Source organism: Alosa pseudoharengus, unplaced genomic scaffold (genome assembly GCF_046254945.1).
Source record: "Alosa pseudoharengus isolate Yale_2024_CS ecotype anadromous, Long Island Sound unplaced genomic scaffold, YU_APseudo_1.1 YU_APseudo_1.1_scf_16, whole genome shotgun sequence".
Taxonomy (NCBI): domain Eukaryota; kingdom Metazoa; phylum Chordata; class Actinopteri; order Clupeiformes; family Clupeidae; genus Alosa; species Alosa pseudoharengus.
Genome location: NW_027468630.1, coordinates 38,318,911 through 38,344,466, shown reverse-complemented (window position 1 = coordinate 38,344,466; position 25,556 = coordinate 38,318,911). Strand labels below are relative to the sequence as shown.

Sequence of the window (25,556 nt, the reverse complement as noted above, 5' to 3'; positions counted from 1 at the left end):
TGACTGGCAGTTTACATAGTTCAACAGCTTTATGATCAAGGTAGAGGAAGAGGTTGGCTTTGGTTTCCTTCGATCCCAGGGGAGCTTTGCAGTCTTTGATTGGTGTAGAGTCTTGTATTTTGTATCCCTTATCATGTGCTTTTCCCATTGTATGAACCTGTCTCGTCCTGTCTTTCATGGAGTTTGTGATGGTATAGTTGTTAAATAATAAGTAGCCTATATGTCATTGTAGCCTCGTGCCTTACTTTAAACATTTTCAAAGAAGCATTCTGCCAGATCTTGGCAACAGTTTATGTTACTTTTCCTGACAACCATCTCCTGCACAACAGCCATGTCATCTATTAAGATGCTATCCAATGTGTGTGTTAATTGCACTGAGCTACTTTCTGTAGATTGTTCAGAGGATGCTGTTTCTGAAACCAGTCACAATTCATGGATGAAGGCAGACTTAGCTGTAGTGGGCAGCATTAGGCTTGCATATAATCAACAAATTCATATGTTCCCACAATTTCCTGCAAGTCCTGTTAACAGAATTATTGAAGACCAAAGAACTAATTGTGGACTTCAGGAAGTCTAAAGCTAGCACACACCCCTATTCTCATCAATGGGACTGAAGTGGAGTGTATCACCAGCTTCAGATTTCTGGGTGTCCACATCTCTGAGGACCTCTCTTGGACCCTCAACACATCTACCCTGATCAAGAAGGCTTACCAGCGTCTTTTCTATCTGAGGAGGCTAAAGAAGGTCCTCCAACCTCCTCAGATCCTGGAGAACTTCTACCCCTGCACCATCAAGCGTATCCTTACCAACTGTGTCATAGTTTGGTATGGCAACTGCTCTGCCCACGACCGAAAAGCACTGCAGAGGGTGGTGAAAACTGCCCAACGCATCACCGGTTCCTCACTCCCCTCCATTGAGGCCATCCAGGGCAAGCGATGCTTGCATAAGGCGCACAGCTGAACTCTAGCTCTGCATCCCGGTGACAACCAACCAACTAAGCCCCCCCCCCCCGCGCCCAATGCCTCCTTGCCTGTGCAGACCTTTTTTTTGCACTTCTGGTTAGACGCTAACCACATTTCGTTGTCTTCATACTTGTACTCTGCAATGACAATGAAGTTGAATCTAGGGCTTTTCTCAATATGCGTTCTTTTCTATACTTGTGTTCTCATGAACTTGAAAATCGTTCTGAAACGTCATCAATCACCGCCGAAGTACTGTTCCAATTCACAAGTTCGCATTTATTCAAGAACGCATAACATTCCCGGAAGTGTTCTCGAATCGTTGGTTTTATCAAGGATGCATCGGGTGGTGACTTGGTGGCTTGAAGATTCCACAATGCATTAGCTCAGCCGTGACACTCACATAAGAGAAATGGCAGCATTGATACATAATAGGCCTACCTATCATAATTGCTGCTACAATCCGATCCATGTTTAGGCTATAAACGGTAGGCTACAGGCTTCACAACTAACGTTAATCATAACTGTCACTTAAACGGCGAACTTCAAACGTTGTTCCCGCCATCGGCAAGTGAATATATTGTTATTAATATTTAATTTTAAAAAAATCAATGAGAAACACAGTTAAACAAGCTGGTGAATTATATATTTTATTGTAAATGTCAGAAATACTGGGTAGACCAATAGAGCAATAAGTAAATGACTAGACTCCCGAGCTGTTCCGAGAGAAGCTGCCGTTGGCAAGAACGCTGCTGTCTCAAACTGCAAATTGAGCGCCCTGTGTCCTCGCGTTCTCCAGAGTCTGGACTCACGATCTTAACTTTTCAAGTTCGAACTTTCAAGAACGGGAGACCGTTCTTTAGCGTACTTTGTATTGAGAAAAAGCCCCTAATCTAATCTATTGTGATGAGTGCAGAACATTACTTTAATTCAAATGATTATTAGGTTATGTGAAGGAAACTTTTAATCAGTCAATGTTTTTCTGGGTATGCCAATAAATAGCATAATAGTGGTTACACCCATCACTGGTTGATAATCATGACATCTCATGTCACCCATGGTCATATTTATTACCTAAGTCATTCAATTTTAATAGAAAATGTATGTATATAATGATAATACCTAACATATATCCATTGAAAATGTTTAAAAAGGCGATTATTTGCAATTTTTGGTGATATATCCGCCATCTTGGATTTTGGACCTGTCCAGTCCGGGGGAAAATTGAAAACTGGTAGTTTTGCAAACTATAGGGTCTGAAGAAGTGAAAAAACATAATTTGCAAAAATCTATATGAAATGTTCCAAACACCTTTTTTTTGCTACATATCTCCCTGCACTAGTTTGTTACATGACTCTTTTTGCAAAATGATGTACTCCAGATGTTGATATTAAAAGTATTTTTCCCCAGACTTGTAATGTGAACCTTTACTTTTTCCTATGAATAAAGTGACATAAAATAATGATTGCATATCAATTCATCTTTATTTATTACTTAGTTTCAATTCATTATGCTGCAAGCATTTTTTTGCTCAAAAGCCTTCGATATACACATTGACAAAACATATCTAATAATGCCCATTCTAAGTGGTTATTCTTACCAAATAATAATATTATGGAAGTTGGCATAGACATAAAATAACAAAAACATGAATTACCAATGCAGGACTGGAGTGGACTACATAAGTTGATGTCCCATGTAACATGAAGGTTGTGTTAGCACTGCAGTGATGTAAGTGAAGCAGTTTTGATAAGTCATTCTTCTATAAATTGGAGGTATTCCTTGTCTTTTTCGAGAATAAACAGCTGGTTGGTCAGTGTCATGTTTCATAAGGTATTCTGACTGTGAAGGAATGTCAGAGGTTAACTCCATAGTTAGTCATCTCTTGTGATGATCTCTATGAGTGTATGGGAACCATCCTATTTAAAAATGGGAGGGGTAAAGAGAAAGAGAAAACAATGTATAGAGTGGACTTTACAAATGGGATTGTAGTGTTTGTGTGAGTTTATAGCTTACCTTCATTAGTTCTTTATGCTCAGGAATGTCATCCAGATCAGGCAGATCCTGTGGGGCATGAGTCAAAGTCAACATTTGGAGTAATGTTAATATTGATTATGTGTATGTTGACAGAATTCATGTTCAAGCTATGTATTTGTTTTCTTTGCCTTAGTGTGCATGCATATGCCTGTCAATATAGCTCACATTAATCCAGAGTGTGCTCTTATTTGAAGGAATGGGGGAATCAATCTGGTCAGTAGGCTTAATGTCACCCTTAATGGCTTCCGAGCTGGGACATGAATGATGAATGTCACTGCTCCCAGATTGTGACAGGTCATTTTCAGGCTCTGATGCCCTGAGGTGCATCTGAATCTTCTTAGTTGAGCAACTTAATGGTTGTTTCACTGCTATTTGGGACATATCAGAAGAGTCCCACAAGAGGGTGAGAAACAGTTTGTCTGAGTGTGTAAAGCATGAATATAAAGTATATAGATGCATTAGCAGTCTAATTGGTTTGTTTACATCCTCAACTACTAATACAATATTCCTTCTCTAAAACCTAGAGAAACCCAAAAAAAGACCACATAGTTGTCTGCACAGACTAGACAGAGTTGTCTGCACAGACTAAACTTTTTGTTTTTTGTTGTGGTGTCATGGAGCGATGCAAACAATAAATCGGTGGTCGTAACAGTAAATATGTCATATTTGCGTTCCTCTCTTGGCGTCTTTTCCGACCTTTCATATTCAGCTTGAAATTGATTGGCATGCGAAACAAACAAGGAGAAGTCCAAGGGATTGAGTTAAGAGTTATCTGTAACCATGGATACCTCTCAACTGTCCTGCTTGCTGCTGCAGGCAGGCAACAACAGCTTCAAACCTGGAAATTTCCCAGAGTTTCCCAAAGCCACTGACCTTCACAAATAGGCTAGACTACAAGGTAAAAGAAGGCTATTTAATTTACAGATAACTCAACGGTCAAATTAGCTAGACTTTTTGCTTTTTGTTGTGGTGTCATAGAGCGATGCAAACAATAAATCGGTGGTTGTTAAATATGTCATATTTGCGTTCCTCTCTCGGCATCAAATTGATTGGCATGCGAAACAAACACTGTGAAATTGTGCCAAAATCATGTAATCTGACCAAGCCTAAAAGGCTAAAAATTGGTCAACTACTATGGAATCAAAATTGACCCATACCTTTTGTACATGTGTATAGATAGGGAACTTAAATTCCTCATTGGCTAACCAAAATTGGTTAGCCAATTCCTCATTGGCTAACCAAACCTGAATTGGCTCTGAATTGGCTCTTCAACCAAAACATCAAACATCAAATTTGTCTTAAAAGTGTTCGTAGGTCTGTAAAAATTACGCCTTAACGCAACATAGATTTGTAACTGCAGAACAGATTCGTAATTGAAAGACAAAGATTAGTAACCATGAAATGGTTTGTACCAGTAGAATATATTTGTTGGAGTGAGTAACACTGAAAATTGTTTTTCAGTACAAATCACAGTCACAAATCAGTTTTACAGTTACAAATCCTGACACACACACATACAATATGAGACACTTTTGATCCCCAAGGTGGCGCGAAAGAAACCCCTTCTTTATTACCCATGAAGTACAGTTACAGTTGTAGCAATCTAAGGTTTATGATGGTAACAGCCCAGGTTTAATCATGTTTTATGAATCATGTTAATCATGACATTAAGATAGAACGTTCCAATACATTTCTTGGAGCACACAATGTTACAACATCAAACAACATCAAGGATGATGAACACTTTCATTAGACAATATTTTTATAGTTTGACTGTATACCTCTCTTCTGCAGTTCTTTGGCCTTGTTCTGCTTTAGCGCTCTGTCTCTGATGGCAGTCATTGCATCCAGGCTTTCCTGTATTTTCCTGCGTTCCCTAGTTTCCCACAGTTCCCTCTCCCTTTTCTCACCTTCTATCCCCTCTGCAGCCCAAGCCTCTGCGCAAGCCCTAAAAACACAAACAGTCCACAAGAGGGATGTTACAAAAGGGGTTAACAAAAAGCTAACAGTATATGCAGCGTTAATGATATGAAAAGCCAAATAAATACAGTATTACTTATACCAATAGATATTGTATGTTTATGTAAATAACACCAAGATTACCTCCCTGGGGACAATGGCATCATTGGCCATCCTGAGATTTACATTTAGATTTATTAAAGATCCCATGCCATCAAATACCATTTTGCCTGTTGTTTTTGAAATAACATAGGTCAAAATGAGTTTGTGACCTGTGGTAAGTTTGAAATCTATGCAGTTTGTCTGCTGTATGCAATAACCAAATGAAAGGAAAAAGCTGAAAAATTGAGCCAATCTGGATAAGCGGTCATTGCTAGGTAGCACTGCCTAATTATTATTCATGGCCCTGCCCACTTGGTTGGTTCATAACCACCCACAGAAATTCTGACAGAATCTAGATTGAGCTAGTGCTACACGTAGTTGCTATGGCAAAACAACAGTGAACCTGTGTGTTACGCCTAAACAAACATTTACATTGCATCTCCTGCCTAAAAAAGAGTTAGGGAGAAATGGTTACAATTGTAAGGATTCTGTCTTGTCCTGTTCTACCAGTCTAATGTTTTTCCATCATGTCTGCTCCTCTTGTGGCTTCCTGTTTGCTTTGTTTACTTCCTGTGTCCTGTGCCATGTGCTCCTTTGTTTGTTTTGCCATGTGTTTCTGTTCCCTGTGCCTGTGTCTCTGCCCCTCACCTGATCCTGGTTAGTTTAATTATGGTTTCCACCTGTGTCTTGTTCCTTATTCACCTGTGCCCTGTTAACCCCTGTGTATGTAAACCCTCTGTCTTCCCTCAGTCCCCTGTCGGTCATTAATGTTGTGCTACGTGGTGGTGTGATTAAAGATTCCTGTTTGTGCCTCAAACTTGCTTGCGTCTTGGTCCAGCTCTCCCCTTGCAACCTTGTGACAACAATATATTTTTGGAAAAATACCGGAACACTATTAAATTAGTGCTGTGTTTGCCGCATTTTGAAGACTATGACATCGTCAACTTTGGGGAGTACAGCAGGGGGTTTGCATCAAAGCTGGTAATGAAACCTGGAGTTGTGCCATCACGGAGGTTGCCCACCTCTAACACCAGCCGTAAGTACATTTATCTACACAAGGAAATCCTATTTAAAAAAAGTTATATGTGGGCAGTTCCAGCGTTATGGATGTGACAATTGGACTCATATTGGTAAACCAAATGCCTTAAAGTGGGGGCAAAATTAGTATCAGTGAATTAATTTGCATACATTTTAATGTAACCTCTGTCCTCTGAATACTGAGAAATCCTCAAATTGCATATAATCAATTTCATCCTAAGAATACAAGCCATTTTATCAGCGTTATGGATGTGACATGAAATGGACACACTTTTGTGAGAGATTACAGGTTTTCTACAAACTCTGTGAATTTTGAAGGAAACTGCCGAAACTATGATATATGTAGCATGAAGGAGACTTGAATGAACACAAAAAGTGTGTTTTTGAAACTATGCGTCATTTTCGTAATGCATTATGTAGGAAAAACTGGCGTTATGGATGTGACTGTTTCACGTTATGGATGTGACGTGTCTGAACCAGTCCTCGACAAACTACATAAAACACATAATTAAGTAGTGAATTTTGATATGAAACAATTGAAATAGTAATCATGAAAAACTAGCAATGAAAGTATTGCTTCCTCAGTGCCCACTAAGATCCACAGGAAGAATCAGGACAACAAGTCATTTAAAATATAAAAAAGGAATTAATTTTTTTCTTTTACCGTCATCAATTTTGGTCAGTGATTCCCGGGTTACTGAAACACCAGGGAACATGAAACTTGGTGGCCACTCCCCTAAATGACTAGCCCTACCTGAACCGTTGCACCCAAGATGACAAAATATTTATGGTATGTTAGTCTCAAGAACCTAATAGTCCATGAGCCACAGGGGGTCGTCACTACCACTTGGGGGGGCAAATTCTCACTATATTTTTCTGAAAGCTACATATCTCTGGAGTATAAAATGGTATGATAACAAGTTGGATCTTGTAGCTTTGTGGCTGTACAGGCCTTCAAAGTTGACCTCTGATTTGAAAAAAAGGAAATTCCGCCTATTGGCTCTCATAAGAGCCCAGAAAATAATCCAAATCTTATTATTACTGATGCATATGTGGTGTTTGATGTTGGCATACATATTTTGACTCATTATGTGATTTTGCTCTTCATTTTGGTTGATAAAATTCAAGATTTATGTGCAAAAAAAAGCTAATTTGAGTTTTCAAAGCAACATGTTATGGCAATACCTAAATGCAGACTTGAGATAAATAAGTTTGGTTTTTCTTTTATCACATACACATATATTGGTAGATGTTTTTTCTTTACTTTGACATGTTTCGACGTATACTTCCATCTTCATCAGAAGGTCACACGGTGGAGTGCTTACATTTATGTACAGAAATGTCCTACATGGAGTTATGATAATGTTAATACCTTGGAGAATGTAAATGTTATGGTGACAGTATTCACTATAATTTAGTTTATAATTTAGCCTGTGTGTGTGGACGGCACTCCAGGTACGGGAGAGCATATATGCTCGCTCATCTCTGTTCATCGTCTTGGGCTCCGCTTTCTTATTTTAATCGCCTCCTTTATCCAGCAGTGGTATCGGTTGTTCTCCTGCTTAATGACTCTGGCATACAGGAGGTGTGGTCCACCTGTCAAAAAACTGACAGGTGGATCACACCTCCGTAACAACATCAGCTGATAAAAACGCGTCACACTACTCCACCGTGTGACCTTCTGATGAAGACGGAAGTATACATCAAAACATGTCAAGGTAAAGAAAAAACATCTACCAATATATTTGTATGTAATAAAAGAAAAAACAAACTTATGAATTCTGGACTTCCTAACCAACAGACCTCAGTCTGTTAGGTTAAGGTTAGATAATCGCATCTCCTCAACCATCGAACACCAGTGTACCACAGGGATGTGTGCTGAGCCCTCTCCTCTACTCCCTCTTCACCTACGACTGCACACCTGTACATGGCTCTAACACCATTGTCAAGTTTGCAGATGACACTACGGTGATTGGGCTCATCAGCAATAATGATGAGACGGCCTACAGGGAGGAGGTCCAGCACCTAACATCGTGGTGCACTGATAACAACCTGGCTCTCAACACCAAGAAGACCAAAGAGCTCATTGTGGACTGTCTAAAGCTAGCACACACACACCTATTCTCATCAACAGGACTGAGGTGGAGCATGTCACCAGCTTCAAGTTTCTGGGTGTCCACATCTCTGAGGACCTCTCTTGGACCCTCAACACCTCTACCCTGATCAAAAAGGCTCACCAGCGTCTCTTCTTTCTGAGGTCCATCTGTCTCCTCAGATCCTGGTGAACGTCTACCGCTCCAACTGTGTCACAGTTTGGTATGGCAACTGCTCTGCCCACGACCGGAAAGCACTGCAGAGGGTGGCGAAAACTGCCCAACACATCACCGGTTCCTCACTCCCCTCCATCGAGGCCATCCAGGGCAAGCGATGCTTGCGTAAGGCGCGCATCATCAAAAACTGTTCTCACCCCAACCACAGACTGTTCACCCCACTCCCCTCTGGGAGGCGTTACAGGTCTCTCCGCATCCGAACCAGCAGGTTCAGAGGAAGCTTATTTCCTGCGGCTGTCACCCTACTGAACTCTAGCTCTGCATCCCGGTGACATCCAACAAACTAAGCCCCCATCACCCCCTGCCCCGCCCCCGCCTGATGCCTCCTTGCCTGTGCCTGTTGAGGTGTCCACGACCATGGCAACCTTGACAGGGACAACAAGGAGGCGGACATCCCCTAGACCCCCCCACAACTGCACTACCCTATCCCACCCATCTATCCCATCCATCTATTTATTTACAAATGTACATACTGTAATTATACTTATACTGTACATAGCCATATTCTACTGCTTTTCATCCTGCACATACACTTAATATTAATACTATTGTAATGTTACTGTTTCTGCACTACAATGGTACTGTTACCACACTGTACATACTGTACATATCTGTCTATATGGTTCATACTAAATATCCATATTTATTCAGTTTTTCTGTAATATATTCTGTTAATACACTGCTATATCTATATTGTTCTTACTACTACTATAATGGTACCGCCACTACATTGCACATACCTGTACATGTTGTTCATACATTGTTCATATTACAGTACATAGCCATAATTATTCTGCTCTTATAAGGTAACTGCTAATACACTGCACATATTTATATTTAATTTATGCTACTCTAAACCACCTTCTGCAAAACAACTGTATACTACTGTATACACTGCACTATATTTCTTGTCCTGTCTATGCACCACCTGCCTATACTGTGTATATCACATTGCACTTTTCTGCTTTTTTGCACTTCTGGTTAGACGCAAACTGCATTTCGTTGTCTCTGTACTTTTTCTCTGCACATTGACAATAAATCTAATCTAATTTAATCTAAAAATATATCTGCCTCTGCTTTGCCTCTTTACGGATCATGCTATGAATAGCAGCAGCAATGTCTGCATAAGTTGAGACATTGTTATTGACCTTCTGGACCAGAGACATTCCATCAATGATTGTTGCTGTATTATATTCATCTGGAAGATTATCTGATAGTGATGCAAGTTTCTGCAAATGCTTTGCAAGTGCTGCTTTAGAGGTTTTCCTTGGGGTCCCCTCAGGTGTCGCCAAGGTCCAAGAGGGTGACAAAAGACTTCTCATGTCCAGTCTTTAACATGATGGTCTTGCCATGTGCCTGTGTTTTCTTTTTTGACTCATGCTCGTAAATGTCTAATTTTTGCTTTGTCAATGTATCATGGAATTTGTGCTTAGAGGCTGGAGTCAGATACACCTATGTCATGATCTTTGCCTGTAGTATGAGCCTGAATCAGATCATCCCTAACCTCTTGTGTTGCTTTGCCTGCTGTAGATATGCAAATGAACTCATGTTCCTCTGAAAATGGATTGATCCAATTTCAGTTTCTGTCTCATCAGATCTAACTGTGTAGAATTTTTAAAATTGTTGTAAATGTATGTACTTGTAGATCAAGTCTTGGAAAATAGTTATTATTTCTTTTCAATGGAAATGATTTTAACATCAGATGAAAGACAATTTTAAGTATAATAATAATAATAATAATAATAATAATTGTACATAATGATAATGTGTAAAGTATGAATATTTTCACCAACCAGTTCATCTACATCTCATTCCCACATTCTTACTAGTCAAAAGTACAACTGAAATGTATAATGTAGATCATTTTAGCACCTGTGATGCAATTACAATAATTTCCCAACTATTAGCTGTAGCTTATACATTGATTTTGCAAAATTTCTTCAGCTATGAGGTTAATAGACTGGGGCAGTTAATATGGTATATGGTTTTGTTTCTTTTAACTTGCATAAAACACTGTCCTGTGGCTTATACACAATACGGCTAATACACAGGAAATTACTGTATGTATTTCATGTGCCTGGACATAATACAATTAAACTGGGTACATGTGGTGATGTGAACAATTTTTATATGGTATTCCATGAATGTAAAGGTAATATGTGATTGGTAATCATGATGTTTTGATCTCTTGGAATATCTCTTATGGGTAGTTTCAATAAAATACTAATTTACTGAATTTTGGGGTGTTTCCGAATAGTACATTTACAAATACTAAATAGCATAGCAATGCAGACCTATGTAATCATTTGTATTTCAAGTCTCTGCGGGGAGGTAGGAAGGTATAAATACATTGATTAATGAGGTAGTGGGCATTTCAATTAGTGCTGCAACACGTTGTGTCTCTGAAAATGTAGATTTGCTCATTATTACACATAAATCTTCATTTTGGTTGATAAAATTCAAGGGCAAAATCACATATTGAGTCAAAATATGTATGCCAAAATCAAACACCACATATGCATCAGTAATAATAAGATTTGGATTATTTTCTGGGCTCTTATGAGTGGTTTAACAAAAAAAAGCCAATAGGCGGAATTTCCTTTTTTCAAATCAGAGGTCAACTTTGAAGGCCTGTACAGCCACAAAGCTACAAGATCCAACTTGCTATCATACCATTTTATACTCCAGAGATATGTAGCTTTCAGAAAAATATAGTGAGAATTTGCCCCCCCAAGTGGTAGTGACACGCCCCTTTTGGGCCTGTGGCTCATGGACTATAACCCATACCCACTGATTTGTGATTTGCACCTATAAAGTACATGCACGCGCACGTGCACATGCACACACACACACACACACACACGCACACACACACGCATGCACACACACACACGCATGCACACACACACACACACACGCACATACAGACAGGCAAGCACACGCACACATAAACACATACAGACAGGCAAACACACAGACACACACAAACACACACACACCGACATGAATGCAGACACATAAACACACACACAGGCACGCATACGCATATGCAGACATGAACGGCAGGCTGAACAGATCTGCAACAGAAGGAGGTTGCTATGTTAACTCCAGCTGCAAAGTCAGCTAACACGATAATCCAGTTACTGTACAACAACAGTATGACAGTTACGGGAAGATAATCGCTCAGATTTTCAGATTTTTATTAGGCCACTTGAAAATAGGCTATGGCTAGGCTAATCACTGGAGGTATTTTAATATTATGTTTGTTTTGCTAATGCTAAGGCGAGGCCTCCCTGTGGTTTTGATCAACCTAATAATCTTTGAAATGTCAATTGTAAACACTAAGGTGAAATGCATTGAAACTGACATGCCACCAGAACAGACGTTTTATCGGCTTTGAGGTATAATAAAGTCTCCAGTCTTGTAAATTTACATAATGTAACATCCATAACGTCACATCCATAACGCACCATTAAAGGTTTTAAAAGTAAGAAAGGGGCACAATTTGGTCATCACACTTTACATTGATATAAATCAGCTTTGCACAGACACTATGGACATTGTCGCATCAACACTGTATGTGTAGCATAAACTTTTCCTATAAAACGTTATGGATGTGACATGGCCATGGAACTTGCTGACTTAAAAACAAAAGCCTTACAAATGTAAGGAGTTGCGCTCTTAAAGGCAAGCTGAGCATAGACATTGCTCTACCATTCCCTTGTCAATGTGGAATTTGTCAAATTACACAATTTGTTTGAACCTTGGGTCCATTTATCCACTTTTTAAATATGTATAATATTACCATGTGAAAAATGTTGTTTCTGGTATGGTTGCACACCATATTTATGATGTGAAAAGAGTGTTATTCTCCATCAAATTCAATCAGATCAGTTACAAACAATAAAATATAGACCTAAATGAACATTTTAACAATAGTGCACAACTTTTTTTTCATGGTAAGGATGACCTTTGCATGGAATTGCTAATTTAGATACACTTATGGTGTGGGTGCTTGCTTTTTCTTTAGGAATCCACCGCCTTGGTTTTTATAGAAATGAGTATGAAATACAGGACGGTTGATAATAAGTGACGTTCCTATAACCATAGTTAGCTTTTCCAAGCGAGGATAACAAGTTTTCTCACAATGATCATGCAGTTAAATAAAATTAACATGTCGATTACAGAGGGGTTTAGCTGTAACAATTGGTTGGATTTTATAAATCAGATGCTTTAGATGCTATAGACTGTATTGTAAGTTACATGAGAAGTCCAGGGCATTGAGTTAGGAGTTATCTGTAACGATGGATACCTCTCAACTGTCCTGCTTGCTGCTGTAGGCAGGCAACGTGCTGTAGTACACTTATTTTTTGCGACTACCAATCAGTGCAAACCTTATTTACATATTAAATATTCATGAGAAAAGCAGTCGTCTCCTCTACCAGGCTTTTCAGACAATGCTAGAATAGCTTGAAATAAGCGATCCAAGGCATTTCCAACCCAAATAATGTTAGACTCGATCAATAGACATCAAGGGTTATGACAAAATTAATGAAATACTGTAGGTGTGGCATGGGACCTTTAACTGTTGCATACAGCTTCAAACCTGGAAATTTCCCAGAGTTTCCCCAAAGCCACTGACCTTAACAAATGGGCTAGGCTACAAGCTAAAAGAAGGCCTATTTAATTTTCTTTCTGAAAATTAACAGATCACTCAACGGTCAAATTGGCATCATATTAGTTACTTAACATTGCTCGTGCTAATGCTCATGAGTCATTCAGTGACAGGGAATTTGTAATGTGTCTCAGATATTGTTGTTCAGGCTTGTTAGTTTTTTGAACATTTATTTTATCTAACAGAATGATGATGGAAAAGACAATGAATTATGCGCAACTATGTTCCATTAGCCTAAAATCGTGAGACTGAAAGAAAATTACTTTCATGATCCTCTTAAAGTGGCAGGCACTGATAAATATGAACTATTCAAATTACTAAATATATTTTAGCTATTATTAATTATGCAGATCATAAAATACTAGAAATTATTAACAAAATAATATTTATATGCATTCCAAAATATGAAACAAACATTTGACATCATTTTCTGTGTATGTGTGTGAGTGTGTGTGGAGGGTCGAGCAGAGTCTAGGATTACCACTGATGTGAATGATCACACACAATATTTAATATTACTGATGGTTTATTATCAAATACATTTTTTAAGTATCGAAAAAGTATTGAAAAATATTTTTTTCACTTGGTATTGGTATCAAAACAGTAATTTTGGTATAGTGACAGCACTACTACGGTATATGCTTGAAAGAGATTTCCTCTTAGAGATGTCCTCTAAACTCTTATTACTCGGTGTGGCTGAGTCACTATTTAGTTTAACTAAAACCTCTATCACAATGGGAAAGTGTACGTTTAGTGAGCTCAAAGATGGTGCATTTAGTAGTTGGCTCGTGGTCCGTTGCTAACAATTGGTATCAGGCCTATTGCCCACTGTAAGAAGGCATTGGAGTTGTCTAGTTTAGGCATAAAAGCCTTAGTCACACAGTCTATACATTTTCAACCCGTATAGCTTGCACAAACGATCTTTAATCGACATGAAAGAAGACAAAATTCCTCAGCCTCTAAGCACAATATGAAGTGGACTAAATAAAAACATTATGTTGGGATAAACATCGACAGTAGATGTATAGGGGCCCACTACAGGTCGTCGCCCCCCCATAGTGAACCATTAGCTCCGCCCCTGTACACTCACTCCTGAAATTATCATTTGTAGCATATGAAAAGAGAAGATCTATTTATACTGTAACCCTATGTCTCATTAGGCCTATAGGTCACTGTTGTTGTTGTAGTGTGGGAATCTTTTTCATTGTGCGGCTCTTTTGAGTGGTGTGGAATATGTTTGGGCTCTTTATGCTGGACTGGCTAGCCAAACCTGCCATAGGACTTCAATAGAGACGAGTGGAGCCAATTTGAACCCATTTCCCATTGGGCTTCTAATGAGCCACGCATCCACAGGGTGCATCTGAATAGTCAGTACGTAGGTTAAGAACGTACTGTACTACTCAACCATCAATCTCAGTTGAGTGACAAACATGTGACGCTAAGCAATGTTGAGGCTCGTGCCTTATATTTGGCACTTAAATATATAGATCAGACTAAACAACAAAAGTCTTTAAAGGGACACCAGGCAAGCCTGATGCTTTTTCTCTACGAAAATCCCCCTCGCTCGGTCTGAAGCTCTTTTCCTTTTCTTTGCATCTTCCGTCAAGGGTTTTCGCTGCTTCTTCGCCGGCTCTGCCATTATACACACGTTTGCAACAATCGCTAGCGTTTCGTTAGCCTCCCTCTGTGCTGTGGATGCAGGATGGAAACTGAAACTGCTTCGGTCGCCGGGTACGATACACTGAACTTGCAAGCGGGATATTCTTCCTACAGGCAGTAGGGGCGGGCGAGAGAGTCTTCATTCGCCCTGTAATGAGTCATTTAACCATATACCGACTTATGAAGATGATTAATTAACACGAAAACGTTGCCTGGTGTCCCTTTAAATTTTACAGACTCTAGATCATGTCTCCAGGCATTGGAATCCTTAAAAGCTGACCATCCTATTATTGTCAACATCCTTGATAAACTAGAAAGACTAAAGAACCAGAACTTGAATGTAGTTTTTTGCTGTCCCAGGCCATGTTGGTCTGAGAGGAAATGAAAGTGGACAGTGCTGCTAAGCAAGCCCTTAACGAAGAACTCACAGGATGTCAAATCCCCGCCTCAGACCTTAAACCTATATTGAACTCTTACATCACAGATAAGTGGCAATCTGAATGGGACCAATGTACCAACAAGCTATATGAAATCCATCCTTCTGTAAGGAAGAGACTATTTTTTTTCTTTTCAATCCAGACACGATCAAATAGTCTATACCAGATGCTGTATAGGACATTCAAGACTCACTCATAGCTTTCTATTGAGTGGTTGAAGATCCACTATTATGCCAATTTTGCAAAATGCCCCTGTCAGTGAGACATATTTTGATCTGTTGCCCTGCCTTGAAAACCAAAAGACAACAATTTTATTATCAAAATTCTATAGCTGATGTTTTTAGTAAGGTCCCACCTTTGAAGGTTTTAGAATATCTTATTAGCATAGATTTTAAGAAACATATTTAAGTTTCTATAACACATAGTGCTCTGGCCATTAAATAGCCTTAGTTGCGGAAATGGCCTTAAATTAAACAAACAAACACTAAGCAATGTACTGAACACAGTAAGTGTCAATGGAATGCTAACTCCAAGTAGTCCATGGTTAGCTACAGAGCCTCCAATAGGGGCTACCATTAAAATTAGATATCTAGATACCGCATTAGGGTCCAAAACGTACGCCAATAGCGCCGCGCCACAACAATCGAGCAATAAATCAGATCAGGTGTCTCTGATTGCCGGCAAGTGTTGCCCATAGACAGTAAGGTGTTGCTCCCAGCAATATGGTGCCGCATTGACGTACCACCTAATAGAACTCGACAGACAATGCGGTATCCAGATTTCTAATATCTATAGGGGGTACACTTTTCAAATGTTCACCTAACCCCTTGCAATTAACTGGAACAAAGGAAACAGGAAGTGTCAGGAAGCACATACAGTGGGCATCGCTTTCAAATGGCCACTTCAGTCACGCATTACGAGGCGTGAAGCTGCGTGAAGCTTTAGTACCACTTTCAGCCACTGTGCGTCGCTCTGCCACTGTACATCGCTCTGCCTGCCGCCCCTTCTGAAAAAGCTCGATTTACCTCGATTTAGGCTACTTGGGTATGGCTTAAGGCTTGACTACACGGTGGTAACGGAAATCGAAATTTGCTGTCTACATTTGTCAGTGTTGGGTTAACGCAACTACGCAAATCAAAACAGTGGTGTGATAATTGAGCCAGTAGAGAAATAACTGTTCAGAATTAATCTGTAGCCTTGGGTAGGCTTCTGCGACGTTTTTAACAGGCTACGCTATAGAGGCTTAGACAACTATGACCCACGTTTTGGTTTCGTAAATTAATTTGCCCTACTTCTTGACTGCAATGTAGTCAATTGACTGCTTGACATGTCATTTTTATTTTTCTGTACAATAAACAAATACATCTGCTTTATGCCGCAGAATTACATTCATATTTGGAACGTACATAGTCCAATGCGTCGTTACCCTACGTTAGTGTTTCCCAAAACCATAGTAGCAACGAACGTTCGCAACCACTATCGTAAAGTTGTGTAGTTACAACTACACCTCTCGACCTGTGGTAGAATGCTAGTAGAGGCATAGTTCCAGGGATATTCATGTCAAAGACGTCACTGACACCAGTTATTTGTTCGCAAATTAATAATTATAAATATATTTAGGTTTCTAATTGATATTTACACTTCTAACCACCATACATCCATATTAAAAAATTCCCAAGGCAGAAAATACATAAATTAAAAGCCAATTTGCAGCCATGTGCACGTAAGTAAAAGTCACACACCTGCAGATAATAATAAGGTGGTGCGCACTTTTTGAAGAGTCAGCTGAGAATATGTAGCCTTTGATTTTCAGGGAGGGGGGGGGGGGGGGGGGCTTGTTAGTTTACGCAAACCAAGCCAAGAAGGCTGATTTTTTTTATTTTTTTATTTTGATAATATGATCTGCACAAAAGATAAACTTAGGTAAAACAACGATGTCAATATTGTTGTCAAAATCTTAACCCAGATTCGAACTCTTGGACAGGGTACTGGTAACTGCTGTGCAACGGCGGCTGTCATCTGCCGGCCTTAACGCAATGCGCCACAGAAGTATGTGCAGGTGCCCGTTCACGTGCTACTAAACGTCATTAACCACCTTAGTCCAGACTACTGAAGTTTGGAAACTATCATGGTCCAAACTTACAGTACAATGTAAGTACGACAGTTTTGGGAAACAGTCGTAACTTAGATGTTGGTTAGTTGAACGATGCATCCTGTTAGTAAAAAGCTAACCTCGGAACCATCGTTTTTCGTTTTTGATCTGTATCCCCCCGGCTGGATTGGACCCCCCGAAAGGAGGGTAGGGCAGACACAGTTTTCTATGAATATCTCGAGAACCGTAGGGTTTAGGAGGACCATTTTTTTTTGTATGTTGATCTCAAGGGGCCATGTCAACCCATTACATAACCACTCATTTCATGTATAGCGCCACCTAGTTAAACACAAAAAAGTAAAAATGAGGTGTTGTAATTGCAGGTATCTGTGACCTAACATAGTCAAAACTGCACGAAATTGGAAGTGTAGGATCATTATGACACCCTCTGTATGCACGCCAAGTTTTGTGGAATTCCATTCATGGGGGGCCACACAATAAATTCATTAATGTTACTATACACCAACTGGCCTGTAGGTGGCCGGAGACAGTTTTCTGTGAATATCTCGAGAACCGTAGGGCCTAGGAGGTCCACCTTTTTTATGTATGTTGGTCTTAAGGGGGCATGTCAACCCATCCCATTACCACTTATTTCATGTATAGCGCCACCTAGTTAAAAATTAAAAAGCAAAAAATCAGGTGTTTTCATCACAATATCTCTGGCTGACAAGGTCAAAACTGCACGAAATTAAAAGTGTAGGATCATTATGACACCCTCCGAATGCATGTTTTGTGTACTTTCGTTCATGGGGGCCTTACAATAAAATAATTTATATGTACATTTAGTGACGTACACCAACAGGGATTCCCGGGACACTGAAAGACCGGGGTACACAAAACTTGGTGGGCATGTAACCCCACATGGATAGCATGGAACCGTCGTTTTTCGTTTTGATCTGTAGCCCCCCCGCTGGACTGGACCCCCCCCCCCCCCGAAAGGAGGATAGGGCAGACACAGTTCTCTGTGAATATCTTGAGAACTGTAGGGCCTAGGACAGGGGTGGGAAAACTGCGGCCCGCGGGCCGGATCTGGCCCGCCAAGCACTTTTATCCGGCCCGCCAAGCATTTCATTTAGTTATCAGGCTGCTCGCTATTTTTTTCCTGCGATAGAGACGACGTTGGTTAGCTTTACTGCAAACTGCTTTTCACTCTCCTTAGATAACGTTTACAATGTCAATGTCAAAACATCATGTTAAATAGAGATAACATCACGTTAAACTAAGTTAACTCTTAGTTATCTCCTTTGCAGCAGATCTAACGTGAACATTATGCAATCCATTGGGAACGCGTCTGCACTCACGAGAGGGAGAGAGCGCCGCAGGTTCCAGCTGGCTTGTGATTGTTGATAATTGATATCTCCTTCTTATAAGAAACTTTTAAAAGGAAATCATGAAGGCAACAGTAGTTCCCACTACTGACCATTTCAAAACTGTGAGAGGGCCCAGCCGTAGGTACAGCACTAGCCATAGCGGAGCAGGCAGAAGATCATTGAGAAATAAACGTAAATTAAAGCGACTGTCTTAAAGCGACAGTGCACAATTTATACATTTGTTAAACAGCATAAAATTAGCAGTATTTTTAAGCAATTAATATTTTAAAACAAATACTTTTCATACTAAATTATAGGCTATAAAAATGTATTTTTTTATGTGTGTGTGTGTGTGTGTGTGGGGGGGGGGGTTGGGGTTGTTGTGCGGCCCGCAGGCCAATTTTCAAAACCCAATGTGGCCCTTGAGCCAAAAAGTTTGCCCACCCCTGGCCTAGGATGACCATTTTTTTCCGTATGTTTGCCTCCAGGGGTTATGTTAACCCATTTCATGTGCACACATGTGCACAAACAGATACACACACACACACACACACACACACACAGATACATTCACAGTAATCATACGTATGACACATACTCACACAGTAGACATATGTACGCTTGCATGCACAGGCACATACGCAGGCACACACACAAGCACACACACACACACATACATACACCCACACACATAACATAAACATGTACATGCACACATGCACACAATTCAAGAAATTCTCAGAATTATGAACAGGCAAGATGGAGGTGGGGTTGTATAAAATGAATTTTACATGTGAAATCTATGCACTAATCATGTTTTGGTACTTGTTGTCTAGCAGATACCAGTGAGAATTGAGTGTGGATAATGCAATTTAGTGAGACAGTTAGAATCATATAGGCCTTTCAGCGTGATTTATTTTTGTGGAAAAAATGTGCTGGACTGGGCGGCAGTCATATTTTGTACCGCTCTGCGGTACATCTAGTTGACTGCAATGTAGTCAATTGACTGCTTGACAGGTTATTTTTATTTTTCTGTACAATAAACAAACACATCTGCTTTATGCCGCAGAATTACGCACTTGGCCAGCCTATAGAACGGGCACATTTTGGAGAGAATAGAGAATGTACGCACGCAAGAATCTGTAGGCTATTTGTGGCTGGTTACCAGCAAACATGTTTAATGCATTAACTCAAGACGTCAAACCTTTTCTAAACAATACAAACAGAAAGGATGCAGCAGGCAGCAAATGTAGAAGAGTCATTTCCAGTGGTAGAACAAAATGCTGAATGAAGCCCAAAGATATGAAGGCATATCTGGCAAAAGGCCTGTGGTTTGAGCAGCCTACAGTAAGTAGGTCTTAGTGAGTTAGGAGTCCTCTAGACTTCTTTTCAGCTGTCTCAGAGGTGGAAAGTTGCGTTCGTTGGGGGCAGGGCCGGATTAACAATTCATTGGGACCCTTGGGAACAAATGTCTGATGCCCCCCCTGCCCCCCAGCCAACGTGAATCGGGGCGGTCAGTTAATAGGCCTATCGTGAAGATTTGTATTGCCGTTTAAGGCATGAGCGCATCTGTGAGGCCAAGCCTCACCAAGTAGCCCGTTTGTTTACAACTAACATTACATTTAAGTAAACTGCTTATAGGCTATGCCGAAATAGTTTCAACATTTTGAATACCAAGTGTCGGGTAAATTAGGAAATGCCTTATGGCTGAAAGCTGCTTGGGATCCCCCCCCTGTCAAGCAATAACCATAGTTAAAAACAGATGACATGATGCGCGTCACTGACATAATGTGCAAATAATATAGCCTAGATATTCCAATATATTCGAATACATGCGTTTATTTTAGAGGGGATATTCGAACGTCATTTTTGAGCAATTTTGACAGCCCTAGTCCACTGTAGGCTACGCCAATCGTCTATTAACACCTTCCACCTAACCCCGGTGAGTGGGGGTCGCTATAATGCGTGTGAAATAGCACCATTGAGTAGCCTATGCGAAATAGCCTTAAAATCGTTCCGGTGTTGTGTGCCTTCTGGTTTCTCCACCTACTGGTTTCCTTGCGCGTGCATGCGCTGCAGCAGTTGTCAGACATTCACAAACAAGTTGTTTTAGGCGGTTTGAAGTCGCTTGTCATACGCCATGATCGATTGGCTACATTACAGCCACTCGGACAAAAGACATGTAAAAAATATATGTTTTGAAAACTAGCATTAAACTGGATTCGATCCCGCAAAAGCAACACACGCGTGACTCTCTCCATCCTGATTCCCTACTCTTTGAGCCAACTAATATGTTACGTGAATCAATTAACTATTGTAGGCTACCATTAATTAATAACGTAGGCAACACCCAGGTAACATGTTGTCCAGGCTATCTGAAACCAGGGGTTGCCTCTCATCTACAACAACTGGTTACCTTGGGCTGCTACAGTCGGCAGTGCATTGTGCACAGTAGGCCTATGCTACTCTTTGTGGTTGATCAACTAAAAATAAAAGATGTATTTGGTGATGACGTTATTGTAGGCCTAGTAGACCTAAATTCTGAGAAATTAAATGGTACGAGAAACGATCTACATAGCGCACCAGACCGCAATGTCTTCAAGGGTTGAATGAAGGGAGTTTGCAAAAATTAGTGTATTTTTCAAGTCAATAAACATTCTTAATTTTCGAATGTCTTTGTCAGGGAACATCTAACTTTTAAAAAACCATAGGCCTGGTAGTCGCTCAGACAAGGAGTTATAAGATAAAGGCAATACCATTTGTGTCACCTAATGCAGTTCAGTGAATTAGCAAGATACCATCAGAAGGCAACAATCATAAAGCGAGCTCTCTCCCCTGCGCATAAAGCTGTCTGCGTGTTGTAGGCTAGATTTGCGTGAGTTCTTTCTATCTGCTTTACTTTTGTGAGTTGCGACCACCTAGGCTATGTTATAGACGTTCTATGAGGTACCAGTGTTTAGCTGTGTCACAAAACAATAAGCTTTGTCAGACTACTTTTAAAATAATATTCAGGGCTATATACATTTTAAACATTCGGGGCTGAAGACCCGACAAAGCCTTGCGTTAATTCTTCAGGTGGGAAGTGTCAGGAATTTTCATACGAGAGACGCTCTCATTGGTGGTTAGTATATGAAGTAGGGAATTGACAGCAACATATCCAATCACATTATGAGAGATGCTGAATTTAACATAAACTGCGATGTTTGATTTTAAATGAATGTAAATTTAGCCGGGACTGTAAGCTGGCACACGTGGGTGCTCGATGTTTTCAGTGGGTGCCCGAGAGACGGAGCACCCACGGTATCGGCGCCTATGACAAGCGTATCTCGCGGTTGCATCCATTACAAACAAACATGCAATGTGAACGTCTGGGATTGGGGAGAGCACTAAATGCTCTTCTGAATAAGCACGAAGTCAAGCCTTTAAATGAAAAACACTCTTTAATAATCAAAGAAATAAACGCTAATGAAGTAAACTTGTGACCATCAAAAATAGTTTATCGCCTGTAACTCCGTGATAACAGGACATAACAGGAAGGCATTTGGCTGAGCAATGGAGGTTAATATGCTCTATATTTTGTCCAAATGATGTCTGTCTATCATCGTTGCACTCGGAGTAAACCAGAATGTTTAATTTGTCCTGCGTTTCTTCTACGTCTGCAAACGGGATTCACTCGCCGTTAACCAAATATTTGTTTATTAGGGCAGGGCAGGCATATTTCTGGCTATTAAATTATTTCTAAACCAGTCTGCTAAATTCTGTAGTGATTGCAGTGTCGTTGCAGCGTCACTGGAAAAATACAAATTAAAGTCGTGATCCCGCGCGCGGACCGCGAGGGAAGCTGGCCAAGTCGAAGCACTGCCCACTGCAGAACATGACAACTAGAAAGTGACGCAGGAAGTAAGGTATAAGTATACTCTTTTGATCCCGTGAGGGAAATTTGGTCTCTGCATTTATCCCAATCCGTGAATTAGTGAAACACACTCAGCACACAGTGAACACACAGTGAGGTGAAGCACACACTCTAAATACACAAGACTATAAGAAATCTATCCCATAATGATAAAACTAAAGACACAGAACCTCAAACATGGACACCATTATTGTTTAGACTATACACACAAAAAATGTACCTTTCTTTGGGAAATACAGGCCTGTCATCCAGATAAGTCAATTGATTAAGATGCACTATCAGAGTCTTCCTATAGTGTGAGATGTTTTTGATGACTTCATTCCCCATGAGATTAAGAACACGCTGAAAAGAGACACAAACAGGTCATTTAGACCAGGGGCCGTATTCACGCTGAAAAGAGACACAAACAGGTCATTTAGACCAGGGGCCGTATTCACAAAGAATTTTAAGGCTAAAAGTAGCTCCTAAGTGGCGAATTTAGGAGCAACTCCTAAAAATAATGGGCGTGTCACTCCTAACTTTAGGACTCCTCATTTTTTTCCCTAAAAGTAATTCACGAAGCATTTTAGAACTAAAAGTAGCACCTAAGTCTGGGACAGCTTAAAAGTAGTCGAGAGGACTCCTAACTCACTAAGACCTATTCACAAACAGCTTTTTGTGGCATTTCACGTTGCGATGTTTTGAAATGCGTCGCCGGCAACAGGAGCTTCCAAATCGCGAGGGAACAATTTTGCATTCATAAAAGGGATGCAATAACGCCACCAACAACAACCAAAACTACTCATTGTTAACATGTAAATTAAATGTAACGTTTCATTGTGAATCAAATTAAAATGGTCTCTTCTTTGCAAACGTAGGCATATGTGACAGATTAATTCAATAATGTTGCAAAGATACTGCATCAGTCCGTAGGCCTATGTTTCATTAGGCTACTACTGTAGGCTATTTGTTTTGCCTTACTCTTTATTCATTTAGGCTAGGCCTTTTTATTCAGTTATTCATCATCTTCCGTCCTTCGAGCTTCTTGTGTAGCGCACGCATTCTCAGACCTGTCACCTGTCACTCATCATCGTAAGGGAGGTGTTTGGAATCATTCCCGCGTTACAATCAGCCAATCAAGGTGGTCACTTCAGTCAAGCTTGTGCATGAGTAATGACGTCATCCATAGCAACGAAGACTCACTCTTAGTTTAGGAGTTGTCATTTTTCCTTACTAAGAGTAGGTCTGAAAGGCTTTGTGAATAACTTTTAAGAGAAAACTCCTAGCTAAAATCTTTTAGTGCGATTTAGGAGTACTCCTAGTGGTAAGATAAAAGGCTTTGTGAATACGGCCCCAGGTCAGTCAAACAGGTCATCTGAACAGTGATTTAGATACAGAACTTTTTTGTAGAATTTGCCCCTTTATCATCAATGACTTCGTCATTTAATGTTTATTGTTGTCTTCACTCATTCTTGTATTGCTTCATCCTTATTCATCTGTCTTCCATAATGTATTAACCTTATGATATGGCTGTATTTGTGTAGTTTGCAAATAAATGTAAAAAAGCATTAAGTGCTTCTATTCCTTTTTTTTGTGCTATATCATAATCAACCTATTTTTTTATTCAGGGAGAAATTGACAGGGCATTGCTGTAAAAGAGCTTGATGCTCAGAGTTACAAAACATACAACAACAATATCACTAATCAAAATAACAAAACAAGAACAATAAAAAAGGCTAATAATAATAATAATAATAAATGGAAAGAAAAGAAGGGGAATGTATGAATAATAATAATGATATAAAAGGTCATTAGCAAGCCAGATCATCAATCATACCCTTGAATTTGTCTAGTGACACAAACCTATCTAACTTAAGTAACTCTTGCAATTTGTTCCATTTATTAGATGCAAAAAAGTCAAAAACAAATTTACCAAATTCAGATTTAATTTGAGGAGCTTGAAGAGATATAAAACCCTGTGAGCGTGTATTGTGGCAGATTGATTTCATGTTCAGAAGAGGAGTTGGGTAAAAAGGTAACTTTCCCAGTAATGTCTTATAAACAAAAAGGAGCCAATGCCTTAACCTCCTATCATAGAGGGAAGACCATCCTACATTTTGGTAGAATTTACAGTGATGAGTTTTAAACCCATCTCCATTACATTAATACACAGGATTAGATGTTAAAATCCCTTGTGCCAAAATCCAAGGTAAAAACACATTCAGAAGCCCCTGCTCAAGTTTAACTTTAAAAAGCACACTACCCACAAATCCGCCAACAAATGGTCACAAGCACAATGCAAATGGCCTATCCAACAGCAGTAGCCTATATAGTATGCGGCATGTCATTGGGGTTATCAAGTGGGCACCCTCATTCACCGATGTTTCGCTAAGTTAGGCCCACGACACCTCATGAAGGCTTAACAGTGAAACCAGCGTCCTGGAGACACTCCCCTCCATGCTACCACCATATTACCACATTGAAATATCCAATACTCAAAATACTCTTAACCAGCCCAGGCATGGTCTAAGTTGGCTAGGTCGGTCCGTCCCGTTGATGTGGACTGAACCATAAACCATAAAGAACCTTAGCCAAGTACCATCACCCTAGGCACAGCCCATCACAAACACAAAACAAATTAGCCAGTTAGCTTAGCCCATTATCTTAGGCCCCATCCCAAACACAAAACAAATTAGCCAGCAGTTAGCAGTTAGCTTACGCCCCATGCTGCCCCATATTACCACAACAAGCATCCAAATACCCTTAACCAACCTAGGCATGGTTTAAGTTGGCTAGGTTGGTCCGTCCCGTTGATGTGGACTGAACCATAAACCATAAAGAACCTTAGCCAAGTACCATCAACCTAGGCACAGTCCATCACAAACACAAAACAAATGAGCCAGTTAGCTTACCTTAGCTTGCGCCCCAGGCCCCATAGCTTGCGCCCCAGGAAGGGTAACTTCTCCTTACCCACCACCAAAACAAATGAGCCAGTTAGCTTACCTT

General features: G+C 40.1%; 1 protein-coding gene across 1 annotated transcript in view; it reads right to left on the bottom strand.

The window, feature by feature from the left end:
• Nucleotides 1-2,707: 2,707 nt before the first annotated feature.
• dnaaf1 (dynein axonemal assembly factor 1) overlaps nucleotides 2,708-25,556 on the bottom strand; it is a 168,389-nt gene continuing 145,540 nt past the window's right edge. Inside the window, exons 6-10 of the mRNA XM_076287958.1 lie at nucleotides 22,792-22,913; nucleotides 4,778-4,944; nucleotides 3,162-3,364; nucleotides 2,976-3,023; nucleotides 2,708-2,878 (exon numbers count right to left, since the gene is read on the bottom strand). Of these exons, the coding sequence (XP_076144073.1) occupies nucleotides 2,834-2,878; nucleotides 2,976-3,023; nucleotides 3,162-3,364; nucleotides 4,778-4,944; nucleotides 22,792-22,913 (585 nt within the window). The 3' untranslated portion in view covers nucleotides 2,708-2,833. The remainder of the gene's footprint in view (nucleotides 2,879-2,975; nucleotides 3,024-3,161; nucleotides 3,365-4,777; nucleotides 4,945-22,791; nucleotides 22,914-25,556) is intronic.